Below are 25927 nucleotides of genomic sequence, written 5' to 3' on the forward strand. Positions count from 1 at the left end.
ATTTGGACTAGATTTTGGGGTACAGGTCTGTAATCCCAGGGTGTGGGAGGCTGAGAAAAGAGAGTCGCAGGTTTGAGGCCAGCCTTGGCAATTTAGGAAGAGCCTGCTTTTTGTTTTTTGGTTTTTTTTTTTTTGGTGGTACTGGGGGTGGAACCCAGAGGCTTTCTACCTCCGGGCTATACTCCCAGACCTTTTTTGTATTTTATTTGGAAACAGGGTCTCACTAAGTTGCTGAGAGCCTCACTAAGTAGCCGAGGCTGGCTTCGAACTCGTGTGATCCTCCTGTCTCAGCCTCCCAAGCGGGTTGGGGGGATTACAAGCGTGCGCCACCACGCCTGGCTGAACCTGTTTTAAAATAAAAAGTAAGCCAGGTATGGTGGCACATGCCTGTAATCCCAAAATTTGGGAGGCCGAGACAGGAGGACTGCAATTTCAAAGAAGTCAGTCTCAGAAATTTAAGGAAATTCTCAGCAATTTAGTGAGACCCTGTTTCAAAATAATAAAATGGGGCTGGGGGTATCTATCACCCTGAGGTAGACTGCCCCTGGGTTCACTATTCAGTACCACACAAAAATGAAAAATTAAAATTAAAAAATTAAAAATTAATTAAGTGGGGCGTGGTGGTGCATGCTTGTAATCCCAGCATTTGGGAGGCTGAGACAGGAGGATCACTGTTTGCAGACATCCCCAGCTACTTAGGCGCTTTGCAACTCAGTAAAACCGTGTTTAAAAATAAAGAATAAGAAATAGGGCTGGGGATGTATCTCGGAGGCAGAATGCCCCTGGGTTTCATCCCCATTACCGCAAAAAAAAAAAAAAAAGTAAAATAAAAAGTGGTGGTACATGCTTGTAATCCCAGTACTTGGGAGATTGAGACTGGACAATCGCAGGTTCGCAGCCAGCCTCAGGTACTTATGAGGGCTTCTGCAACTTTGTGAGACCCTGTTTCAAAATAAAGACTAAAATCGAACTGGGAGTGAAGCACAGGGGAGGAATGCCGGTGGGTCTATCCCCCAGTATTGAAAACAAAAAAATTTCCTGGGCGTGGCGGCCCATGCCTATAATCTCAGTACTTGGAAGGCTGGGACAGGGGGATCGCAGGTTCGAAGCAATTTAGTGAGATTCTCAGAAACATGTAAGAAATAAATCTGGTTGGGGGTGTAGCTTGGAGGTAGAATGTCTCTGGGTTCAACCTCCAATACTGCAAAAAATAAAAAATAAATAAATAAAAATAGCCTGAGGGTATAGAGCGCCCCTGGGTTTAATCTCCAGTACCACTCAAAGAACCTATAGAAATTGCCCCAAAGGCAGGTCTGCAGCGCGGGTGGCCTGGGTGGTTTATTCCGGAAGACCCCGGGACGACAGTGCCCGCCGCTAGGGGGCGCTACCGCCCAGCGCTGCCCCTTGGGGCGCGCTCGCGGGGCCTCCCACTGCGCCTGCGCAGGCTCGCGGGTCCCCGACGCCCAGCCATCCGGGCCGGGTGCGAGCGCGGCGGCCATCTTTGTCTTGGGGAGCGTCCGCTGAGCGGGGCGCGGACCGGGCCGCCGCGCATGCGCACTCAGGCGGTCCAGGTGACGGGCTGACGCGGGGCGCCGGAAGTGTGGCGCTCGCGGGCGGGGCGCGGCCCGGAGCAGCCGAGCCCCGCGGTGCCCGGATGTGAGGCGGAGCGGCCGCCAGTTGCAGCGGCGGCCGGCGACGGCGAGGTAGGCGGGCGCCCGGCGGCCCCTCGGCGCGTCCCCCGCGCTCCGCCGGCGCCGGGAGGGAGGGCGGGCGGGCCGGCGGGCCTCCCTGGCGCAGCCCCGCGCCGTGCCCGCCCGCCCGCGCCTTGCCTTCTCGCGGAGGCAGAGCCGGGCCGCCCACCTGCGCCCCGGCTGGCGACACCTGCCGCGGGGCCGGGCGGCCATCGCGGGGCCGGCGGTCGCCGCCGCCGAGTCGAGCCGAGCGCGGCCGGCCAAGGTCACGGGGCGGCGGCGGCGGGGCCGGGCGGGCGGGCGGGCGGACTTTGCAGCCCCGAGGTCGGCGGGGACCGAGTTCCCGGGCCGTGCGGTGTCCCTTATCGCCGACCCTCCCGATAGCTTATCACGGGCTCAAGTCCAGAAATGGGAGGACCCTTCCCCTGCCCTCCCAGAACGCGGCGCGTGCGGAGATGTGCAGGGGGTGAGGGCTTGGCGGAGGAGGAAGGCGTCAGAGCGTCCAGATTGGAGTTCTATCAACCATGTTTTGTGAAGATTTGGCTGAAATGGGAGTCTTTAAGCAGGAAGTAATCAGAATACAGTATCTCTATGTGGTATTAGAAAAATGATCCCTTAATGTACATAGCCTTTGTAGAAAACAAAGTGCTGTTTAAGTGGGAAAAGACGCGAGTGGATTCCCCCTTTTATCGTTATTATTATTATTATTATTGAACCCAGGGGCGTTCTACCACTGACCGACACCCCCGGCCCTTTTTTATTTTGAAACTGCGTCTAGCTGAGTTAGGTTTGCTGGTCTCAATTTGCCATCTTCGATTTATCTCAGCCTCCCAAGTACTGGGATTACAGGTGCCTAACACCATGGCTGGCTGATAGGATTATTTATTTATTCATTCTTTTCCGGTACGGTGGATTGGAAACCAGGGTCGTTCCACCTCAGAGCTGCACCATTAGCCCCATTTTAATTATTTGTTTGAAACAGGTTTTTTGCTAAATGGATGAGGCTAGCCGTGAACCTGCGATCCTTCTCTTTTAGCCTCCTAAATACCAGCATCGTGCACACCTGGCTTGAAATTACTTTTTTTTTTTTAACTCGAAAAACTTAAAAATTTTTACCAGCTACATGTCAATGGAATTAGACATGGGAGCAGGATGAGAAGTGCTTTAAAAGTGTTCAGTTTGAGCCTGGCATGGTGGCACATGGCTGTAATCCCAGCATCTGTGAGACTGAGATGGAAGGTCACTGGTTCAAAGCCTCAGCAATTTAACAGATCTTGTTTGAAAAATAAATAAAATAGGGTTGGGGCATAGGTGTGGTGGTTCCTGCCTAGAATCTCAGCACAGGGGAGATTGAGACAGGACTGAGACCAGCCCTGTTTCAAAATAGAATAAAGCCAGGTGTTTTGGGGCATACTGGTAATCCCAGTGCTTGAGAGGCTGAGACAGGGGGATCACAGGTTTACAGTCAGCCCCAGCTAGTTAGTGAAGCCCTCTGAAAGTGGTAAGACCCTGTTTCAAAATTATAAAAAATAAGGCTGGGGGTGTAGCTCGAAGGTAGAATGCTCTTGGGTTTAATCCCTAGTTCCGCCAATAAAAAATAAATAGAAGGGTTTAGGATGTAGCTTGTAGGTAGACCAACCCTGGGTTCAATTTCTGGTGCCACCAAAATTTTTTTAATTTGGAAACTTCAAATTCAGGTCTACAGCATGTGAATAAATGAAAAACTAGGTCTGTAATAGAGCCACTTCCGTATTTTTATGTTTCTTAGGTGTGTTGTTTTGGAAGCAGCATTCTTTGAAAAAAATTTGCCTTGGCTTATGAACCACCTTAATCATTCTGTTTTGTGGAAAATAGGTATCATTTTTTCTTGCTCGATCAGTAATATAATTCGGTCTGAATAAGCTTTTTGTGCTCTTTTTTTAACATTTCCCCATTTTAGATTTTGTGGAATTTATTTATTTATTTATTGGTGGCACTGGGGTGGAACCCAGAGGTTTTCTACCTCCAGGTTATACTCCCAGACCTTTTTTATATTTTATTTGGAAACAGAGTCTCACTAAGTTGCTGAGAGCCTCACTAAGTAGCTGAGGCTGGCTTTGAACCTGTGCGATCCTCCTGTCTCAGCCTCCCAAGAGCAGGGATTACAAGTGTGCGCCACCACTCCCGGCTAGATTTTGTGGAATTTAAATTGATAAATTATCCTTCATGGAAGAACTAAAAAAGGACTCTAATTAATGAATACTGTTAATACCCTTTGCTAGATGGCTCTTTTTGTTAATTCATTAACACAGAGAACTTACTGTATTTATTCTAATAATGAAAGGGACCAAGGTTGCTTAGTTCAAAATAATGGATTGTTTTTGTAATAGTTAAATATTTATCTGGGCACCCAAATTAATGGATTGTTTTTGTAATAGTTAAATATTTATCTGGGCATGGTGCTGGCGCATGCTTGTAATCCCAGTACTTATGTGGCTGAGACAGGAGGATCACAGGTTCTTGGCCAGCCTCAGCAACTTGTGAGGCCCTCTGCAATTTAGTGAGAGCCTATTTATTTATTTGATACTGGGGGTGGTATCCAGGGGCATTCTACCTCTGAGCTACACTCAGAGTTTAGGATGTAGCTTGTAGGTAGACTCCCAGCCTTATTTTTTATTCTTTATTTTGAAACGCCTGGCTTGTGAGACCCTATTTCAACAAATACCGTTGAGTTCAATCCCCAGTACCACACACACACACAAAAGTTAAATATCTTTATGACTTTATTAGCAGTTTGTAGAGTTCTTTGAGTACCCTCTACTGAAGGTATTAAGTTTAAACGACAGACACTAACTTTAGTAAAATGTTAACAATAGGTAATTCATACAAGAACTATGTAAACCTTTCTGAAACCCAACTTTTATATTTTTCTGTTCCTCTGAGAAAATTCTGTGACTTTATTTCTGCAAAAGTTCTGTAGTGCAGCCAGGCTTGGTGGCACACACCTGTAATCCCAGTACTTGGGAGGCTGAGATAGGAGGATAGCAGGTTCAAATACAGCCTTAATGAGACTGTCAGCAACCTAGTGAGATGCTGTTTCAAAACAACAACAACAACAACAACAAAAATGGGCTGGGAGTGCAGCTTAGAGGTAGAATTCCCTGGATTCAGTCCCCAAGTACCCCCCCCACACACACACACACAAGTTTATCATACATTCCTTATACAACTGTAATTACTTTTTTTTTTTTTTTTGTGGTACTGGGGATGGAACCCAGGGGCATTCTACCTCCAAGCTACACCCCCAGCCCTATTTTTTATTCTTTATTTTGAAACAGGTTCACTGAGTTGCAAAGGGCCTCTTCACTAAGTAGTAGCTGAGGCAGTCCACTAACTGCAATCCTCCTGTCTCAGCCTCCCAAATGCTGGGGTTACAAAAATGTGCTCCCATGCCTAACTTCCCCAGCCTTATTTTCTAACTTTTATTCTGAAACAGGGTCTCACTAAGTTGCTGAGGCTTGGAACTTGTGATTCTCCTGTCTAGACCTCCCTAGTTTTGGGATTATGGGCATGCGCCACCATGCCCAGCATGGGGATCTCTTGACAGTCTTAAAGATTATGTAGGACTCCAAATAGGATATTGATGGTTACTGTATTAGAAATTAAGTATATTTGCTAATTCATTTCAAATGCAGATTAAACTACAGATTAAAATAAGTAACTTTTAAATGAAAAACAACTATATTTCCAAAACGTTTACTGGAATCAATCAACGAATTGATCTTTTATACTTGTTTGGTTCTGATCTCAGGAACACCTTAAAAGAGTCTCTGGAGCGCTTAAGAATTCCGGTACCAAACATTGAGAACTATTATTTCAAGGTAATTGAACGTGTAGAATTAATGTTGGGGCCTGGGGATGTAGTTTAGTGGTAGAGTGCCTGGGTGATATGGGCCAGGTCTTGGGTTTGATCCTCAGCATGGCTTAGAAAGAAAATTTAGTTATTGAAGCTGAAGGAAATGATAATATAGAAGTGAGTTGTCAAGGTGAAACCAGGAGTATCTAAGGAAATGCTCTGTATGCTGTATTCATTCATTCATTTATTTATTGGGGTTCTGGGGGTTGAACCCAGAGGGGGCTCTACCACTGAGCTACAGTCCCAGTCCTTTTTATTTTTTATTTTATTTTATTTTTATTTTATTTTATTTTTTGCAAGTCTGGGGATGGAACCCAGAGGCATTTGACCTCCAAGCTACACCCCCTACCCAATTTTTTTATTCTTTATTTTGAAACAGTCTGAGTTGCGAAGAGCCTTGCTAAGTAGCTGAGGCTGTCCGCGAACCGTGATCCTCCGGTCTCAGCCTCCCGAATGCTGGGATTACAAGCGTGCACCACCATGCCCGGCTCTATTTTTTATTTTAAAACAGGGTTTCCCTAAGTTATCATGTGGTGGCCTCCAACCTACCATTTTCCTTTCTCAGTATCCTATGTCCTGGAATTTTAGGCACACATGCATGTGCTACTGTCAGGCTGTTTTGTTTATCTACTTAAAAAGTTCGTCCTGGAGCTTCTCATCTCAGTCTAAGTAAAAGCAAAGGTTCATTGTTAACTGTTAACTACTTTCTCCTTTCTGGGTTTTTTATTTTGTTTTATTTTGATACTGGTGATTGAACTCAGGGTTGTTCTACCTCTGAGCTATGCCCCCAGCGCTTTTTATTTTAAAATAAGGTCTTGCTAAATTGCTGAGGGTGGCCTTGAACCTGTGATGATAGTTCTACCACTGATCTATATTCCCAGCTCAGTAGATTTTCTACCTGTTGTATACACACTTATATATGATACATTTTTCTTTTTTACCATTTTTCTTTTTTCCAGTATTGGGGATTGAATCTCAGGGCATTCTACCTCTCCAAGTTATATCCCCAGTCCTATTTTTTATTCTTTATTTTAAAACGGTCTCACTAGGTTGCAGAGAGCCTAACCTGCAATCCTCCTGTCTCAACCTCCCAAGTACTGGGTACGTGCCACCATGCCCATACCATTTTCATTTTTTAAAAAATGGTGCTGGATATTGAACCCAGGGATATTTGCCTCTGAGCCATACCCCAGCCCTGTTTTTTTTTTTTTTTCCCCTGATACTGGTTATGGAACCTAGGGGCATTCTGACCTCCGAGTTGCTCCCCCATTCCTAGTTTTTATTCTTTGTTTTGTAACAGGGTCTCACTGAGTTGCAAAGGGCATAAGTAGCTGAGGTTGTCTGCGAACCTGTGATACTCCTGTGTTAGCCTCCCAGGTGTTGGGATTACAAGCATGGGTCACCACGCTCGGCTCCTATTTTTTTTAATTTTTTATTTTGAAACAGAGTCTCACTAAGTTGTGGAGGGCATAAGTTACTGAGGCTGACCTCAAACCTTTTTTGGTGGTACTGGGGTTCCTGGAAGCCCTTCTACCTCCGGGCTACACTCCCAGACCTATTTTATATTTTTTTAATTTGGAAACAGGGTCTCTTAAACCAGCGAGGCAGCGCGATCCTCCTGTCTCCGCCACCTCCCAAGCTCTGGGATTACAAGCGTGTGCCACCACGCCCAGCTAACCTCAAACCTTTGATCCTCCTGTCGCCACCTCTGAAGTATTGGGTTTAGGAAAGTGCGCACTACACCTGGCATATTGATTTATATGTCTTATGAAATTATTTTATACTTAGTTTATGTACTTGCTGAATCTAATGACTGCCAGAATTCTGCCATGGCATTCTGTTTCTCATATGAGTGAGAAAAATATAAATAGTAAGCTATTTCTCTTTTGGGCATTTTGACTGTTTTCTCATATAAATGCTGGTTATGTCATCATTGCTGCTATTAATCTTTTTCTGGCATCAGATGGTAGTGTAATAAACTATGGAGAAGGAGCATGACAGCTCTTTAAGATACCACAGTGGTAGCTGGGCCTGGTGGCTCCCGCTTGTAATCCGCAAGTACTGACTTGGGAGGATGAGACAGGAGGATTGCAGGTTTGCAGCCAGCCTCAGCTATTAGTCCCTTTGCAAATTAGTGAGACCCTGTTTCAAAATAAAGAATAAAAAGTAAGGCTGGTAGAGGTAGAATGCCTCTGGATTCAATCTCCAGTGCCACAAAAAAGTAAAGAGTGAAAAGGGATGGGGGTGTAGTTTGGAGGTAGAACGCTCCTTGGTTCAATCGCCATACATACACACAATGAACTGGTAGAGGAAGAGAGCTTAAAAATTGCATTAAAAAGTAAGGTGCTCGCGCTTGGGAGGCGGAGACAGGAGGATCGTGCAGGTTCGAAGCCAGCCCCGTTGGCTTTTAAGAAACCCTGTTTCCAAATAAAAATATAAAATAGGTCTGGGAGTGTAGCCCGGAGGTAGAAGGGCTTCCAGGAACCCCAGTACCACCAAAAAAAAAAAAAAAAAAAAAAAGGTAAGGTGCTGTGACGGCACATCCCTGTAATCCTAACTACTTGGGAGGCTGAGGCAGAGAGATTGTTTGGGCAACAGTGCAAGACCCTGACTTAAAAACCAAAAACTTTAGCCGGGCGTGGCAGCGCAGGCTTGTAATCCCCACGCTTGGGAGGCCGAGACAGGAGGATCGCACAGGTTCGAAGCCAGCCTCAGCTACTTAGTGAGGCTTTCAGCAACTTAGTGAGACCCTGTTTCCAAATAAAATATAAAAAAGGTCTGGGAGTATAGCCTGGAGGTAGAAAGCTTCTGGGTTCCACCCCCAGTATCACACACAAAAAATAAATAAAATATGATTTAAAAGAAAACAACTACATACACATACATATAAATTTGTGTGTGTGTGTGTGTGTGTGTGTGTACACACACACACACATGAGGAATTTCCCATATTTGTCTTTTGTTTTAATTAATAATGTTGAACTTTACTGAATACCTATTTCAGACTTTTGAGAATATTGTAAGAGTTTTATGATTTATTTTTCCTGTCATACAAATAGGAAAAATTCATCATAGGAAAAATATTATTATTATTATTATTTGTGTGTGTGTGGTACTAGGGGTTGAACCCTAGGGAGGGCATTCTACCTCTAAGCTACACCTCCAGCACTGTTTTATTCTTTATTTTGAAACGGGGTCTCACAAAGTTGTGGAGGCTGGCCAAGAACCTGTGATCCTCCTGTCTCAGCCTCCAAAGTGTTAAGATTACAGGTGTGTGGCACCATGCCTGGCCCAAGATTTATTATGGCTGGTGAGGTAGCACATGCCTTTAATACCGGTTGAGGGAGGATTACAAGTTCGAGGCCAGCTTGTGAGGCTTAGAGCCTGTATCAAAATAAAAAGGCCTGGGGTTGGATATCTCAGGGTTCAACCCCCAGTACTACAGATAAAAAAGATGATTATAAATATACATTGTACACTTTATATGATAAACTTTATTTGGTCACAGAGAATTTATTTATTTTTTGTTGTACTGAGGGTGGAACCCAGGGGCTTTTCTACTTCTGGGCTATACTCCCAGACCTATTTTATACCTTATTTGGAAACAGGGTCTCACTAAATTGCAGAGAGCCTCACTCAGTAGCTGAGGCTGGCTTCCAACCTGAACCTGTGGGATCCTCCTGTCTCAGCCTCCCAAACTCTAGTGTGTGCCATCACACCCCGCTCCCAGCCCTATTTTTTATTCGGTTTTTGAAAGAGTTTCACTAAGTAGCTGAGGCTGTCCTGGAATTGCATCAGCCTCCCAAATGCTGGGATTAAAAGCATGCACTACCATGACTGGCTTGTTGACCTTTTGGATTCCCTCCCTCCCTCCCTCCCTCCCTCTCTCCCTCCCTCCCTCCTTTTTGATGAGTGTATTCAGATTTCTTGCTCATTTTTCTCTTCAGTTGACTTTTTTTGGGGAATACTGCAGATGGAACCCAGGGGCATTCTATCTCTGAGCTATACTTCCAGCCCTTTGTTATTTTCTTTTCTGCAGTACCAGGGATTGAACCCAGGGGCATTCTACCTCCAGCTACACCCCCAGCCCTATTTTTAACTCTTTATTTTGAAAGGGGTTTCACTAAGTTGCAGAGGGCCTCACTAAGTAGCTGAGGCTGGGCACAAACCCAAGATCTTCCTGTTCTTCCTCCCAGTACTGAGATTACAGGGTGCACCACCATACCTTGCTTATTCTTTTATTTTTAAACAAAATCTCACTAAGTTGCTGAGGCTGGCCATGAACCTATGATTTTTCTGTTTCAGTCTTCCAAGTACCAGCGTTACAAGTATGTGCCACCATGCTTGGCTTCAGTTGGCTATTTTATTGAATTGTAGAATGTCTTTTTTTTTTTTCCTTCAGTACTGGGGATTGAATTCAGGGGCAGTCTACCTCTGAATTCCTTTTTTTTTCTTTATTTTGAAACAGGATCTCACTAAGTGTTGTAGGACATTACTAAGTAGCTGAGTCTGGCTGCGAACCCGGATCCTCCTGTCAGCCTCCCAAGTATTGGGATTACAAGAGTGCACCACCACTCCTGGCAGGATGTCTTACATATGATCTGTCCTTTCTAGGTTATGTTTCACCCTCACATTTAATGTCTATACTCAGGCTGTTTGACTTCGCACTTGTGGTAGACTAGGAGTTGGTAAATTATCCTTTGAACCAGATTTGGACAGTTTTCCTCTCAACCCCCACTGTCCCATCCCATGAGCTAAAAAAGACTTATATTTTTAAAGGTTATAATAAAGAAGAATATGTGAGAGATTGTATGTGACCTGCAAAGCCTAAAATACTTGCTGCCCAGGCCTTTACAGGACGAGCATATCAGGTGAGTTCATTCATGATAATGAATTTGGTTTGATCAAGCCTTGTATTCGATCTCCCTTGATGTTTTCCCAAACCAGGCAGGGTGGCGCCCATCTGTAATCCCAGTATTTGGGAGGCCGAGACAGGAGGATTGTAGGTTCCAACCCAGCCCCAGCAACTTAGCAAGATCCTATTTTCAAATAAAAACTGAAAAGGGCTGAGGCTAGAGCTCAGAGGTAGAATGGCTCTGGGCTCTATCAGTAACAGTAAAGAAAAAGGAAAAAAGGAAAAAAGAAAGCTAATATTCTCCGTACTTTTGGTATTAATAGTGTAATGGCTGTTTTCCTCTAGAAATGGTTTCTCATTTTTCTGGATGGTATTAGAATCTGATTCTTCTCAAATGACTGAGGAAAATTGATATTTTCTTTTGAGATACCTGTTCCAATTGGAGTAACCAAAAGATTGGGTTTTTTGTTTGTTTTTTTGGTACTGGGGATTCAACCCACGTGCATTCTCCTTCTGAGCTGCACCTCTAGTGGCTTTTTATTTTTGTCTGGATACAAGGTCTCGCTAGGTTACTAAGAGTCTGGAAGGTTGCTGAGGCTGCCCTCAAATCTCTGATTATCTTATTTTAGCTTCTCAAGTAACTAGGATTATAGGTGTGCATTACCATGCCCATTTTTTTTTTAACTAAGAATTGAACTCAGGAGTGTTCTACCTTTGAGCTATACTCCCAGTCCTCTTTTTTATTTGGAAACAGGATCTCACTTAAGTTGCTGAGGCTGGCCTCAAACCCACAACCTTCCTGTGTCAGCCTCCCAAGTACTGGTTTTACAGATGTGTGCTAACCAGGCCCAGTTTTTTTTTTTTTTTTCAATACTGGGGATGAGATCTAGCGGCATTCTACCTTTGAGTACACCCTCATCCCTATTGTTTATTCTTTATTTTTGAAACAGGGTCTCACTGAGTTGCATAAGGGCCTCAGTAAGTAGCTGAGACTGTCTGAGAACGGTGATCCTCCTGTCTCAGCCTACCAAATGCTGGGATTACAAGTGTGCACTACTATGCCTGGCCCAGTCCATCATTTTTTTTCTATGTATGTGTTATATATGCTTATACATATTCATGTATATACCTACGTATACTCACACATATGTGTGCACTGTTTATCCTCAAATAGGATTTTATTTTTACCAGGTTAATCAATCATATGTGCTCACATTATGAATTGTTTTCTGTATTTTAAAACTTTTATTTTGTGTGTGGTACTGGGGATGGAACCCAGGGCTTTCTACCTCTGGGCTATACTCCCAGACCTATTTTATACTTTATTTGGAAACAGGGTCTCACCAAGTTGCTGAGAGCCTCACTAAGTAGCTGAGGCTGGCTTTGAACCTGTGCAATCCTCCTGTGTCAGCCTCCCAAGCGCGGGGATTATAGGCGTGCACCACCACGCCTGGCTATAGGTATTTTAAAACTTTTTGCTGGGCGTGGTGGCACACACTTGTAATCCCAGTATTTGGGCGTCTGAGACCAGAAGATCATGGTTCGTGGACAGCCTCAGCTACTTAGGCTCTTTGCAACTCAGTGAGACCCTGTCTCAAAATACAGAATAAAAAATAGGGCTGGGGGTGTAGCTCAGAGGTAGAATGCCCTGGGCTCCATCCCCAGTACCACAATAAAAACAAAACAGTTTTTTGACAGCATACAATGGGTACATATTATTTCATTGGATGTATACTGTTTCATTGGATGCATGTACATAGCTTACTTTAAGGTAGAAATACTAAAATTAAGGGCTGTTTGCAAGGCAAGCTCTGGAAAAATCATAAGACCAATGGTAGGCTGGATGTGGTAGTGTGGGCCTGTAATCCCAGTACATAGGAAGCTGGGAGAAGAGGATTGAAGGTTTGAGGCCAACTTCAGCAGTTTAGCAAGACCGCCACAACTTAGCGAGACCGTGTTTCAAAATAAAAAAGGTTGGTTGTGTAGCTGAGGTAGAATGCTCCTGGGTTCAATTCCTAGTACCAAAAAAAAAAAAAAAAAAAGAAAAAGAAAAGAAAGAGAAATAGAGAAAAAACTAATCGTAGTACTGTGGAACATTATATTTGACTGCTTAGAATTGAGTGGATGATTATACCTTTGTTTTTTGAAACATTTTAAAAGTATTTTTTTCTTTTAGGTGCTGTATAATGTGTTAAGAGCAGGCTATAAGGAATGGTTTTATCAGATTTTCATGAGTTATGGTGGCTGAAACATCAGTTCTATCTTGTGGGAAAAGAACTGTAAGTAAATCTCAAGGAATAAATAGATTTTCTATTATTCTGTTCGTATATAAGACATTATTTTTTTCTATGGTACCGGGGATTGAACCCAGGGGCGTTCTAACTCTGAGCTACATCCCCAGTCCTTTTAATTTTTTATTTTGAAACAGGATTTTGCTTTGTTAGCAAGCTCACGCTCAGTTTTTGAGTCTGGCCTTGAACCTGTGATCCTCCCATCTTAGCCTCTCAAGTATTGGGATTAACAGGCACACGTCACTGCACCTGGCTTATTTTTTATTTAATTCTTTTGGTACTGGAGATTGAACCCATGAACATTCTACCTCTGAGCTACATCGCCTAGCCCAGTTTTGTGATTTTTTTTTTTTTTTTTTTTGGTGGTATTGGGGGTGAAACCCAGGGGCCTTCTACCTCCAGGCTATACTCCCAGACCTATTTTATATTTTATTTGGAAACAGGGTCTCACTAAGTTGCTGAGAGCCTCACTGAGTAGCTGAGGCTGGCTTTGAACCTGTGTGATCCTCCTGTCTCAGCCTCCCAAGCACGGGGGATTACAAGCATGTGCCACCACGCCCAGTTTTATTTGTTTTGAAACAGGGTCTCACTGAATTGCAAAGGGCCTAAGAAGCTGAGGCTGTCCTTGAACTGTGATCCTCCTGTCCCAGCCTCCCAAGTGCCGGGATTATAGGCATGTGCCACCACATCTTGCAATATATGTTAAGTTATTGGTTGTATAAACATATTTGGAATACTTTATTTTAGTTTTAGATATACAAACTAAATATTTCAAAAGGAAAACTTAGATTTTACTTAAATCAGTGTTATTTCTCTGTAGTATTAGTATTGCCCTATTTTTTTGTATTGTACAAAATTTAATTTTTATTTTTAAATTTTTCAGAAATGGCAGCACAAAAGGAAATCTATACTGATAGAGTATTTGATTAAACAAAGGAGTTTATGTAAGAACTGCCAGCCAACAGACTCTGCAGACAAGGAAAGAAACGTGTTAGCTATAAGACATGTTTCACATGAATCAAAGTCCAGTAACTGCAGACTTCAGAAGAAAAAAAATTTCAAAAAGTTTTTCAAAACAGATAGATTAGTGATAACTAACACCTCCAGTAATAAGGCTGGGCCTGAAGCTAAAATTAATTGAAAAATTAACAAGCAGATTGAATGTGAATTAAATTTTTCCCACTATAAACCTTAAATAATTAGAATTAAATTTTCTTCAAATTCTCATCGCCTTGTCCAACGTAAAGCCAGTGTCTTTCAGCGTTCATGCCAGCTTTTCTGTGTCCTGGGAATGACAGAAACCTTACTTGAAGCAAACTAGTGTTTTTGTTGAAAATGCACATCAACATCAGCTAAAGTTGATTTTAAAGACCTGCACCTTATTTATAATACTAGTTATTCAGCATTTCCATCTGCCAGGACACACAATTTTCTCAAAAAGTATTTACAAAAAGGAAGATACTACTCAGGAATGATGTCCATTCAGGAGAAATCAAAGGAAAATTCCTCCAACATTATTCAAGAAAATGAAGATAAGAATTTAGAAGTAGAAACTCAAGGTTCGCAAAACAGTTTAGTAAAAAAATTGGGTCCAAAGGATGCTGTACAGCCACAGGTCAAATCGTGCATTGAAGATCATCCTGAATTGGGAGCACGCATGAGCACACGGTCAGCAAAGGCAGCTGCCAATGACAAAATAGCTACCAAACCCATTAATAAAAGTTCAGGAACTGTGAAGGGACAGTCACAACAAGAATTTACCAAAAAAAAGTCATGTCAGAAAAAATTAGTGCATGAGACTCCTAGGGCAAATGAGCAACTTACCCGGAGATCACAAAGGCTACAGCAGTTAACAGAGTGCTCGACAAGGTCTTTGCGCAGTAGAGAAATTCAGAGTCAGGTTCAAGCAGTTAAACAGAGCTTGCCACCAACAAGAAAAGAGCAGTGTAATAATACCCAAAATAAATCTAATAAAGTTAAAACAAGCCAAAAGCATGTGAAGAGAAAAGTACTGGAAAGAAAGTCTGATAGTAAAGAGGATGTAACAGTCTTCGGTGAAGTGGTAAATTCTCCAAAAGGAAAAAAACGGAAAGTAGAGCATCAGACAGCTCTTTCTTGTAGTTCTCAGTTCATACAAGGTTCTGAAAAGTGTCTTCAGAAGAGTACTAGAAAAAAAGAAACAAAACCAGTGCCTGTAACCTCTGAAACAAAAGGATCAAAAGTGGCTAACTCTGTGGTCTCTAAAAACAGCAAGACAAAGAAGTCAGTTCGCACACCAGTGACTCCTAGCACAAACCCCCCCAAAAGTCCACAGCCATCAGTGCCTGAACAAAGTGTAGATAGCGACTTGGAGCAAGCAGGAAAGAGCAAGCGAGGAAGTATTCTCCAGCTCTGTGAAGAAATTGCGGGTGAAATTGAGTCGGATACCGTTGAAGTAAAGAAGGAGTCTTCACAAATGGAAGTCGTCAAGGAGGAGAAGCCTACAGAAATAAAATCGGAAGAGCCGGAGGCTGAACAGCGCGCGCTCAGTCAGAAGGAGACAAATCAGGAAGTGCAGTGTAGCCGCTTCTTCCCCAGTAGAAAAACAAAGCCCGTGAAGTGTATTCTGAACGGACTGAACAGCTCAGCTAAGAAGAACTCCAATTGGACTAAAATCAAACTCTCAAAATTCAACTCTGTTCAGCAAAATAAGTTGGACTCTCAAGTTTCCCCTAAATTGGGCTTATTACAAACCAGTTTATCACTACCCGTTTTAGAAACGCATCATGTCGTTACTCAAAGTACGGTTTTAGGGACAAAACCACATGATAAAAATAGAACTTGTGGAGATGAACCAATGAAAGAAATTAAATCAGAAGAAGCGAAAATTAATGATATTACAGGTGAAATGATTAAAACCAAACAAAGTGCTTCTGAAAATTGTCATTTGGATAATCAGATAAAATCTCCCGACACACCATTGGACGGTCAGATGAAGCATCCTTTTGAATCAACGCCAGATAAGGTAATCAGTTGTCAGTATGTACACTAGAGGTGCCCGGATATGTTTTTTAGTGAGAAATAAGTGTTTATAACACATTTTAGCTTAAGAATTAAGTCATAAAATTACCCCCATCTTGTAGTAATAGAACTTTGTGATTCCTTTAGATGTTTTTAGATGTTTATGTGGGTATGTTTTGTTTTTTAATTTTCATGCTTCTATTTATTTATTTTTGTGGTACTGAGGATTGAACCCGGGGTACTCTACCTCTGCGCTACACGCTCAGCTATATTTTATTTTTATTTTGAAACAGGATCTTGCTAGTTTGATGAGCCTCACAACTTACTGAAGCTGTCCTTCAGCCTGTGATCCTCCTGTCTCAGCCTCCCAAGTACTGGGACTATGGGCACCATGCCTAGGTTTCATTTATATTTTATGTGACACGATACCTTTTGAATTTCATGAACCGAGGGATGTTTTACCTCCAAGCTACCCTCTCAGTTTTGTTTTTACTTTTAAATTTTGAAACAGTTTTGCAGCTGGGCCTAGTGGCTCATGCTTGTAATCACAGCATTTGGGAGGCTGAGACAGAAGGATCGTGGTTTGCGTACAGTCTCAGCTACTTAGGCTCTTGGCAACCTGTTTCAAAAATAAAGAATAAAAAATAGGGCTGGATACCCTGTTATGATGTATTAATATAATGCACCAATAAAAATTTTTAAAAATTAAAAATTTTTTTAAATACTAAAAAGAAAAAAATAGGGCTGGGGGTGTAGCTTGGAGGCAGACTGCCCCTGGGTTCTATCTCCAGTACCACCAAAAAAACCCCAAAAAAACCCAAACAGGGTCTCGTAAACTGTGAAGACTAGCCTCAAACTTGAAATCCTCTTGCCTTGGCCTCCAAAGGGATTATACTTGTACACCACTATGCCCAGTCAAGCTTTTCTTTTAAATTTAACATACTAACGATCTTCCTTTTTCTGTTTTATTCTTTCTTTCTTTTTTCTTTTTTTTTTTTTTTTTTTTTTGTGTGTGTGTGTGATGCTAGGGTTGAACCCAGGGGTATTCTACCACCAGTCTACACCCCCAGCCCTATTTTTAATTTTTATTTTGAAACAGGGTCTTGCTAAGCTGGCATTTCTTAGTCACTAAAATCTAGAATTTAATTTTTGGAACTGAGTGTGGTAGTACACACCTGTAATTTCAGTATGTGGGAGACTGAGACAGGAGGATAACAGGTTCCAGGCCAGCTGCACCAATCTAGTGAGACCCTCAAGTTAGTAAGACCCTGTTTTAAAAATAAGAAATGGAAGCCAGGTGTGGTGCACACTTGTAATCACAGCATTTGGGAGACTGAGACTGGAGGATCATGGTTGGCAGACTGCCTCAGCTACTTAGGCTCTTTGCAACTCAGTGAAATCTTGTTTCAAAATAAAAGAATAAAGAAAGGGCTAGGGATGTATCTCAGAAGTAGAATGCCCCTGGGTTTCATCCCCAGTACTGCAAAAAAAAAAAAAAAGCCAGGCATGGTGATGCACACCTGGAATCCCAATACTTGGGAGTCTAAGACAGGAAGATCATAGGTTGGAAAACATCCTGTCAGTAACATAACCACTCAGCAACCTAGTGAGACCCTGTTTTAAAAACAAAATATAAAAGAGGGACAGGGAAGCCGGGTGTGGTGGCCCATACTTGTAATCCCAATACTTGGGAGGCGGAGACAGGATCATGCAGCTTAGTGAGGCTCTCAGCAACTTAGTGAGGCCCTGTTTCCAAATAAAATATAAAATAGGTCTGGGGTGTAGCCTGGAGGTAGAAGGCCCCTGGGTTCCACCCCAGTACCACACACACAAAAAAGGAAAGGGATGTAGCTTGGAGCAAACTGCCCCCTGGGTTCAATCCAGTACTACCAAATAAAATAAAGTAAAATAAAAAAATAAGAGTCTTATATTTGGAAGATGCCTTGTTCTTTCTAAAGTAAATAATATGTAGAATACTGATATATAGCCAGGTGTGGTGGCGCATGCTTGTAATCCCCACACTTGGGAAGCGGAGACAGGAGGATCGTGCAGGTTCAAAGCCAGCCACGCTGGCTTAAGAGACCAAATTAAAAATTTCCAAATTAAAAAAAAAGTATAAAAATAGGTCTGGGAGTGTAGCCTGGGGGTAGAAGGGTTTCCAGGAATCCTAGTACCACGAAAAAAAAATACTGATATATAAAACCAATAAAGAGGAATTTTATATGCATAGAACTCTGGAGCTTTGTAATACAGAGGGAAAAAGTTATTGGCTTGTATTAATTATTTACTTTTATGTTTATTTTTTATTTTTTTTTTGCGGTACTGAGAATGGAACCCAAGCGCATTCTACCTCTGAGCTACACCCTCATCCCTGTTTTTTACTTTTTATTTTAAAACATGGTTTCTCTGAGTTGCATAGGGCATTATTAAGTAGTAGCTGTGGCTGTCTTCGAATTGCGATCGTTCTCTTTCAGCCTCCCAAATGCTGAGATTACAAGCCTGTGCCACTATGCCTGGCTTAATTATTTGATTTTATAATGCAAAAACTGAGTAGAATGATTTTGGTCACTTGTTTGGCATAAATAGGATTAGAAGCCGGGCGTGGTGGGAAATCCCAGTGCTTGGGAGGCTGAGTCAGGAGGAACTCACAGGTTCAAAGCCAGCCTCGCCTACTTAGTGAGGCTCTCAGCAACTTAGTGAGACCCTGTTTCCAAATAAAATATAAAATAGGTCTGGGAGTATAGCCCAGAGGTAGAAAAGCCCCTGGGTTCCACCCCAGTACCACAAAAAAAGAAAAAAAAAAAAGAAAAAAAATTAGGATTAGAAGCCAGGTGTTGTAGTTCTCAGTATGGCTGTCTTTGTACAACACTAAATTATTTGAGGTAAAAAGTCATCATGAATAGATAAAAAAGTTAAATCGCCCTAACATTTTGAGAGTGATAGAAGATTTTCTTGAACTGAGTTGGTGGCGCAACCCCATAATCCCAGTACTTGGGATGATGAGGAGGATCGCAGCCTCGCCTCGGCCACTTAGACTTTCAGCAACCTAGCACAATTCTATTTCAGAACAAAAAGTGAAAGGAAGTGGAAGTGTAGCTTGGAGGTAGAATGCCTCTGGGTTCAATCTCCAGAACTACAAATAAATAATGATTTCCCTTTAGAAACATTTAGTCAGGGAGCAAAAAAACCTTTTTTTTTTTTAAGTACTGGAGATTGAGTCCAGGAGCATTCTACCTCTGAGCCACATACCCTACCCTACTTTTCATGAAACAGGGTCTCACTAAGTTGCGGTGTGCCTCACTAAGTAGCCGAGGCTGGCCTGGAACCTGTTACCCTACTGTGTCAGCCTCCCAAGTACTGGGATTACAAGCGTGCACCGCCGTGCCTGGCTCTTGGGAGCACATTTGTGTTAGGAGTCTGGGTTTTATGCCGGAAGCCATGAAAATATATCAATGTCTATTTTCCTGGGCTTAAAATCAAAATGAACTTGGAGAACAGACACCATATGGTTGTACACTTAGGTTTCATTTTCTGTACAAATGTGCATGAAAGTATCAGTTAGGAGACAATTATTCATAGAAAGTTTTTACCAACTAGTCAGTGACAGTAATTAGAAATAAATAGCGAGTAGTAGTATGAGTAACAAGTTGAGGCATGGAGACTGTCTTCGCGGAGGAGCCTTGCGTAGCTGTACAGTGCCCTTGGTTCCACCTCAGCAAAGGAGAAGACAGTTGTGGCTCTTGCAGAGTTGAATTTCTTTTTTTTATTTTTTTTTATAAAGGGGATTGATCTCGTGCATTTTATTTCTGACCTACACCTTCAACCCTCCTTTTTTTTTTTTTTTTTTGATCTTGCTGGTTCCTGATGATACTCCTCAGTCTCCCAAATACTGGCTTTGAAGCTGAGAACCTACTGTCTCAGCCTCCTGAGTACTGGGATTGCAGGCATGTGTCACCTTGCCCAGCTGAAAATAGTATAATTTTAACATGTAATCAGTTTTAAAAGTCATTAGAGACATATTTTACTGCTTTTTTGCATGTGCTTATGTTTTTAAATTTTGGCTTTTGATCTATGTCATTAACACATGTCAAATGTTATTAACCAACATTTAAAGTGCCAGAACTCAAGAGGTGGCAGTGACTACCATATTCAGCAGTACAGTCTAGACATCGAACTGAGAAAAAGTATACAGCTAGGCACCTGTGGAAGGTAGCTGTGGGAGAGGCGAGTTTTAAATGTAGCATGACGCCGGGCATGGTGGCGCACGCTTGTAATCCCTGCGCTTGGGAGGCAGAGACAGGAGGATCGCGCAGGTTCAAAGCCAGCTGCGCTGGCTTAAGAGACCCTGTTTCCAAATAAAAAAGTATAAAAATAGGTACTGGGAGTGTAGCCCGGAGGTAGAAGAGTTTCCAGGAACCCCAGTACCACCAAAAATAAAAAAATAAATAATAAAAAAATAAAGTAATTGCTTTTGCCAGATGTGGTGGCGCATGCTTGTAATCCCCGCAATTGGTAGGCAGAGACAGGAGGATTGCGCAGGTTTGAAGCCAGCCATGCTGGCTTAAGAGACCCTGTTTCCAAATTAAAAAAAAAAAAAAAAAAAAAAGGTCTGGGAGTGTAGCCCGGAGGCAGAAGGGCTTCCAAGAACCCCAGTACCATCAAATAAATAAATAAGTGTAGCATGAGGGAGAAGTGGGAAATGTTGCTGAGAGTAGACTGGCAAGATCATGGGCAGACTTTAAGGCATATCTACATGAATTACTCTAAATACAAAGTTATCTTAAATTTCTTATACTGAAATTTACTAGTAATGTATTTGGATAAGCACCAAAGTCTCATATAAAACTCTTGAATTATATGTTCAGAATTTCAGCCCATGTTTGAAATCCAAGTCAGGAAACAGTCCAGCAGACAACACCACTGCTGCTGGAGCTGTGCTCAGCCAGGCAGGAACTGCGGGAGAGACTCACAGAGAGACTCACTTCCCCGGTAAGACTCTAAAATGTTACTTAGATTTCAAAGTCTGTTACCGGAAATGTGTATACCACAGGCCTGGTAAACGCTTCTTAATCGTGTGTGTGTGTGTGTGTGTGTGTGTGTGTGTGTGTGTGTGTGACCCCAGTATTGGGATTATAGTTGTTCATGTACATGCCCAGCTTTCATTTGTGACTATCATGGTTATTGCCTTTTCTTTCTGACAAATTGACTTCTAGTGACTTAAGACTTTTGTTTTTTGATGGTACTGGAATGGAACCCAGGGCCCTTCTACCTCCAGGCTACACTCCCAGACCTATTTCCATATTTTTATTTTCGAAACAGGGACTCACTAAGTTGCTGAGAGCCTCACTAAGTAGCTGAGGCTGGCTTCGAACCTGTGCCATCCTCTCTCAAGCCTCCCAAGTACTGGGATTACAAATGTGTGCCACCACACCCAGGAAAGTTCTTTGTTTTTACATCTCTTACTTTGTTTTTGAGTTACTTTCTGGAGAAGTGAAATGTATTGCTTAAGTTGGTGGTGGTACTTTATTTTTCATGCTTTTAAAAAAATTATTAATGCATTGTAGTCATTTCATACTTTTTAATTTTAGATCCTCTTTTTGCTTTTGGTCCCGGGGATTGAACCCAGAGGTATTCTATCTCCAAGCTATACCTCCAGCTGTATTATATTTCTTATTTCTTGATGTAGGGTCTTACTATGTTGCTGAGAGCCTCACTAAGTTGCTAAGGCTTTCTTTGAACCTGCCATCCTCCTGTCTGGGGATTATAAGCATGTTTCACCACGCCCGGCTTATATGTTAGGTTCTTTAAACTTCAGTAGCTGAATTTTTTTTTTTTTTTTTTTTGAGAGTCTGGGGATGGAACCTATAGGCATTTGACCTCCAAGCTACACCCCCTGCCCTATTTTTTATTCTTTATTTTGAAACAGGGTCTCATGAAGTTGCAGAGGGCCTCACTAAGTAGCTGAGGCTGTCTGAGAACTGCGATCCTCCAGTCTCAGCCTCCCTAATACTGGGATTACGAGCCTGCACCACACCCAGCTAGAGTGTTTTTTTTTTTTTTTTGGAACCAAGGCTAGAACCCATTCTACCTCTGAGCTCCACTCCCAGCCTGATTTTTTATTCTTTATTTTGAAACAGGGTCTCACTAAATTGTGGAGGGCCTCAGCTGGGCATGGTTACACACACTTGTAATCCCAGCATTAGTGAGGCTGAGACCAGAGGATACTAAGTTGCTGAGGCTCATGAACCTGTGATCCTCCCGTTTCAGCCTCCCAAGTACTGGGATTACAAGTGTGTGCCTCCACACGTGGCTCAGGAAACTCCTAAATTAAGGATTTATTTACTTATTGCTACTGGGGGTTGAACCCAGGGTCATTCTGATTTTTGAGCTACACCCCCTGCCCTATTTTTATTTTTATTTTGAAAGTGTCTTACTGGGTTGATGAGAGTCTCACTACTTGCTGAAGCTGTACTTGAACCTGTGATCCTTCAACCTCAAGTACTAGGATTATATGCATTTTGATGCTAAGCCTGGTTTATTTATTTTTATTTATTTGTTTATATTTTGGGTTTCCTGGAAACACTTCTACCTCCGGGCTACACTCCCAGACCTATTTTATTTTTATTTGGAAACAGGGTCTCTTAAGCCAGCAAGACTGGGTTCGAACCAATGCAATCCTCCTGTCTCAGCCTCCTAAGCGTGGGGATTACAAGCTTGCTCCACCATGCCCGGCGAGCCTGGTTTAAATTAAGGGTTTAAGGCCAGATATGGTGGTACGTGCTTGTAATCCCAACATTCGGGAGGCGGAGACTCGAGGTCGAGATTCTCGGATATCCTCAGCACTTAGCGAGGTCTTTTGCAACTCAGGGAGACCCCGTTTCAAAAATTAAGAATAGCTGGGCGTGGTGACGCACACTTGTAATCCCAGCATTCGTGAGGCTGAGACCAGAGGATCGCGGTTTGTGGACAGCCTCAGCTACTTAGTTGAGGCGCGCTGCAACTCAGTGAGACCCGGTTTCAAAATAAAGAATAAAAAATAGGGCAGGGGCTATAGCTCGGAGGTAAAATGCCCCTGGGTTCCATCCCCACCCAGCCCCACAGAAAGAAAAGAAAAGAAAAGAAAAGAAAAGAAAAGAAAAGAAAAGAAAAGAAAAGTAAAGAAAGAAAGAAAGAAAGAAAGAAAGAAAGAAAGAGGGGGGGGAGGGAGGGGGAGGGAGGGAGAGGAAGAGGGAGTAATAATTTAAAAAAATAGGCTGAGGGTGTAGGTTGGAGTGTAGAATGCCCCTGGGTTTCATCCCCAGTACCGCTCAAAAAAAACCATTAAGGATTTAATAAGTGCTGTGAGTTTTTCACTTGATGAGAGTCTCACTACTTACTGAAGCTTTTACCATACAAAAGCTGTATTTTATAACCTTGTGAACCTCTTTTTGTAGGGTATGTGTGTGTTAGTGGGGATTGAATCTAGGAGCATTCTACATCTGGGTTACACCCCTAGCCCTATTTTTTATTTTGAAACGGGTCTCTTTAAGTTGCTAAGGCTGGCCACCAATCTGGGATCTTCCTTTCTCAGCCTCTCAAGTACTGAGATTACAGGCATGGGCCACCACCTCTGGCTTGGAATATGTTATTAGAATTGTTGGGGAGGCTGATACCGGAGGATTGCGACTTGCGGACAGCCTCAGCTACTTAGTTAGGCCCTCCACAACTTAGTGAGACTCTGTTTCAAAATAAAGAATAAAAAATAGGGCAGGGGGTGTAGCTCAGAGGTCGAATGCCCCTGGGTTCCATTTCCAGACCCGCAAAAAATAATAATAATAATAATAATAATAATAATAATAATTGTTGGGTAGGGATTTGCTCACCTATATCAGATGAAATGCCAGAAGATATAGAAATCTTTAATTCCTATTATTTTTGTTTGTTAAATAAAGATACTTAGAGCAGAGATAATCACCACCATTGCCTGTCATGTATTTTCTTGTCATTACCCAGTTGTATTTTCTCTTTTAGTATGGGAAGACTGAATACCTACTATAAATATGAGGAATTCATTTATTCATTGGAAAATAAAGTAGACTTATGGCACTAATTTATTTTTTCCTTATGTGGTACTGGGTATTGAACTTGGGCATTCTACTGCTGACCTACACCTCAGTCCTTTTTTTGAGGGGGGATACTAGAGAGAGAACCCAGGGGCATTCTACCTCTGAGCCACATCTCCAGCCCCATTTTATTCTTTTATTTTGAGATAGACTGCCGCTAGATTCAATCCCTACTACCACCAAAAAAAATACAGAAACTATCTGATTGTTTTGGTGCATGCCTGTGATCCAGTACTTGGGAGCCTGAGACAGAAAGAGTGCAGGTTTGAGACCAGCCTCAGGTTAGGAAAGGCTCTGAGCAAACTAGTGGGACCCTGTTTCAAAAATAAAAAAATAAAGCCAGGAGTGGTGGTACACGCTTGTAATCCCAGTATTTGGGAGGCTGAGATGGAAGGAGTGTGGTTCGAGGGCAGCCTTAGCTATTTAAGGCTCTTTGCAACTTGGTGAGACCCTATTTCAAAATAAAGAATAAAAAATAGGCTGGGAGTCAGGTGTGGTGGCGCACGCTTGTAATCCCAGGCTGAGACAGGAGGATCAGGATCACAGGTTCAAAGCCAGCCTCAGCTACTTAGTGAGGCTCTTGGCATAAAGCCCCTGGGTTCCACATCCAGTACCACCAAAAAAATAAAAAAATTGGGCTGGAGGTGACGGTCAGAGGTAGAATGCCCCTGGGTTCCATCCCCATATCACAAAAAAAAAAAAAAAAAGAAAAAAGGGCTGAGGGTGTAGCTCAGGAGGTAGAATGCCCCTGGGTTTAGGGCCCAGTATCAAAAATAAATCACATAGACCGTATTTTAACAAGGTAATTTTTCTGTTTATTTATAGTTTATGTGATTGTGAAAGCATATCTCTTTGCAGCTCTGTAGCCCGAGTATGAGCCATCCTTTCTGCCTCTTGTCTGAAGTATCATTTGTAAGGGACAAATAACAAATAGTGTTCTGTTTTTTTTTTTTATCAAATACTTTTAGCTAAAAATAAAGGAAACTTCAGTGCAGTTATGTATAATTTCAGACATTAGATAGAGGGCTGTTAAAAAGCATAGTAAATAACCCATCTTCTAAGTCAGGTGTGTGTGGTGCATGCTTGTAATGTCAGCATTGGGAGGCTGAGACCAGAGGATCGCGGTTGGCGGACAGCCTCAGCTACTTAGTGAGGTCCTCTGCAACTCAGTGAGACCCTGTTTCAAAATAAAGAATAAAAAATTGGGCAGGGGATGTAGCTTGGAGGTCAAATGCCTCTGGGTTCCATCCCCAGACCCCCTCCCCCACAAAAAAAATAACCCATCTTCTTTATTAAGTTATAGGTTCAGCTCTCAAACAGCACAGTATACTCCATGACCAGTCATCTAAGAACAATGATAGCAGGTAAGGTATAATAGTAACTACCAATTTACTTACAAATTCTCTTTTTATCATATTTTTTTCTATGACTATACTTTTTTCTTTTTGCATTGCTATGGATCAAACCTAGGGCCTCAGCTGGGCCTGGAGGCTGGTAGTCAGAGTAGTTGGGAGGCTGAGATAGGAGGATCTCAGGTTTGTGGCCAGCCTCAGCTACTTAGGCCTTCCTCAACTTAGTGAGACTGTTTCAAAATAAAAATAGAGCTACGCCGGGCGTGGTGGCGCACACTTGTAATCCCCGTACTTGGGAAGTGGAGACAGGAGGATTGAGCAGGTTCGAAGCCAGCTGCACTGGTTTAAGAGACCCTGTTTCCAAATAAAAATATAAAAATAGGTCTGGGAGTGTAGCCTGGAGGTAGAAGGGTTACCAGGAATCCACCAAAATAAATAACTAAATAAAAATAGAGCTGGAGCACCAGGCGTGGTGGTGCACGCTTGTAATTTTGTGCTTGGGAGGCGGAGACAGGAGGATTATGCTGGTTTGAAGCCAGCCTCGCTGGCTTAAGAGACCCTGTTTCCAAATAAAAAATATATAATAGGTCTGGGAGTGTAGCCCGCAGGTAGAAGGGATTCCAGGAACCCCTGTACCACCAAAACAAAAAAATAGAGCTGGAGTTGTAGCTCACAGGTAAATTACCCTTGGGTTCATTCCCCAGTACCATAGACAGACAGACAGACAGACCGACCGACCGA

General features: G+C 42.5%; 1 protein-coding gene across 1 annotated transcript in view; it reads left to right on the plus strand.

Annotated features, from left to right (window-relative positions):
* Nucleotides 1-14203: 14203 nt before the first annotated feature.
* ESCO1 (establishment of sister chromatid cohesion N-acetyltransferase 1) overlaps nt 14204-25927 on the plus strand; it is a gene marked incomplete at its 5' end in the record, with an annotated part of 47689 nt that continues 35965 nt past the window's right edge. The window contains 2 exons of the mRNA XM_080714717.1: nt 14204-15746; nt 25138-25198. Of these exons, the coding sequence (XP_080570843.1) occupies nt 14204-15746; nt 25138-25198 (1604 nt within the window). The remainder of the gene's footprint in view (nt 15747-25137; nt 25199-25927) is intronic.

Source organism: Muscardinus avellanarius, assembly GCF_963383645.1.
Source record: "Muscardinus avellanarius genome assembly, chromosome: 17".
Taxonomy (NCBI): Eukaryota; Metazoa; Chordata; class Mammalia; order Rodentia; family Gliridae; genus Muscardinus; species Muscardinus avellanarius.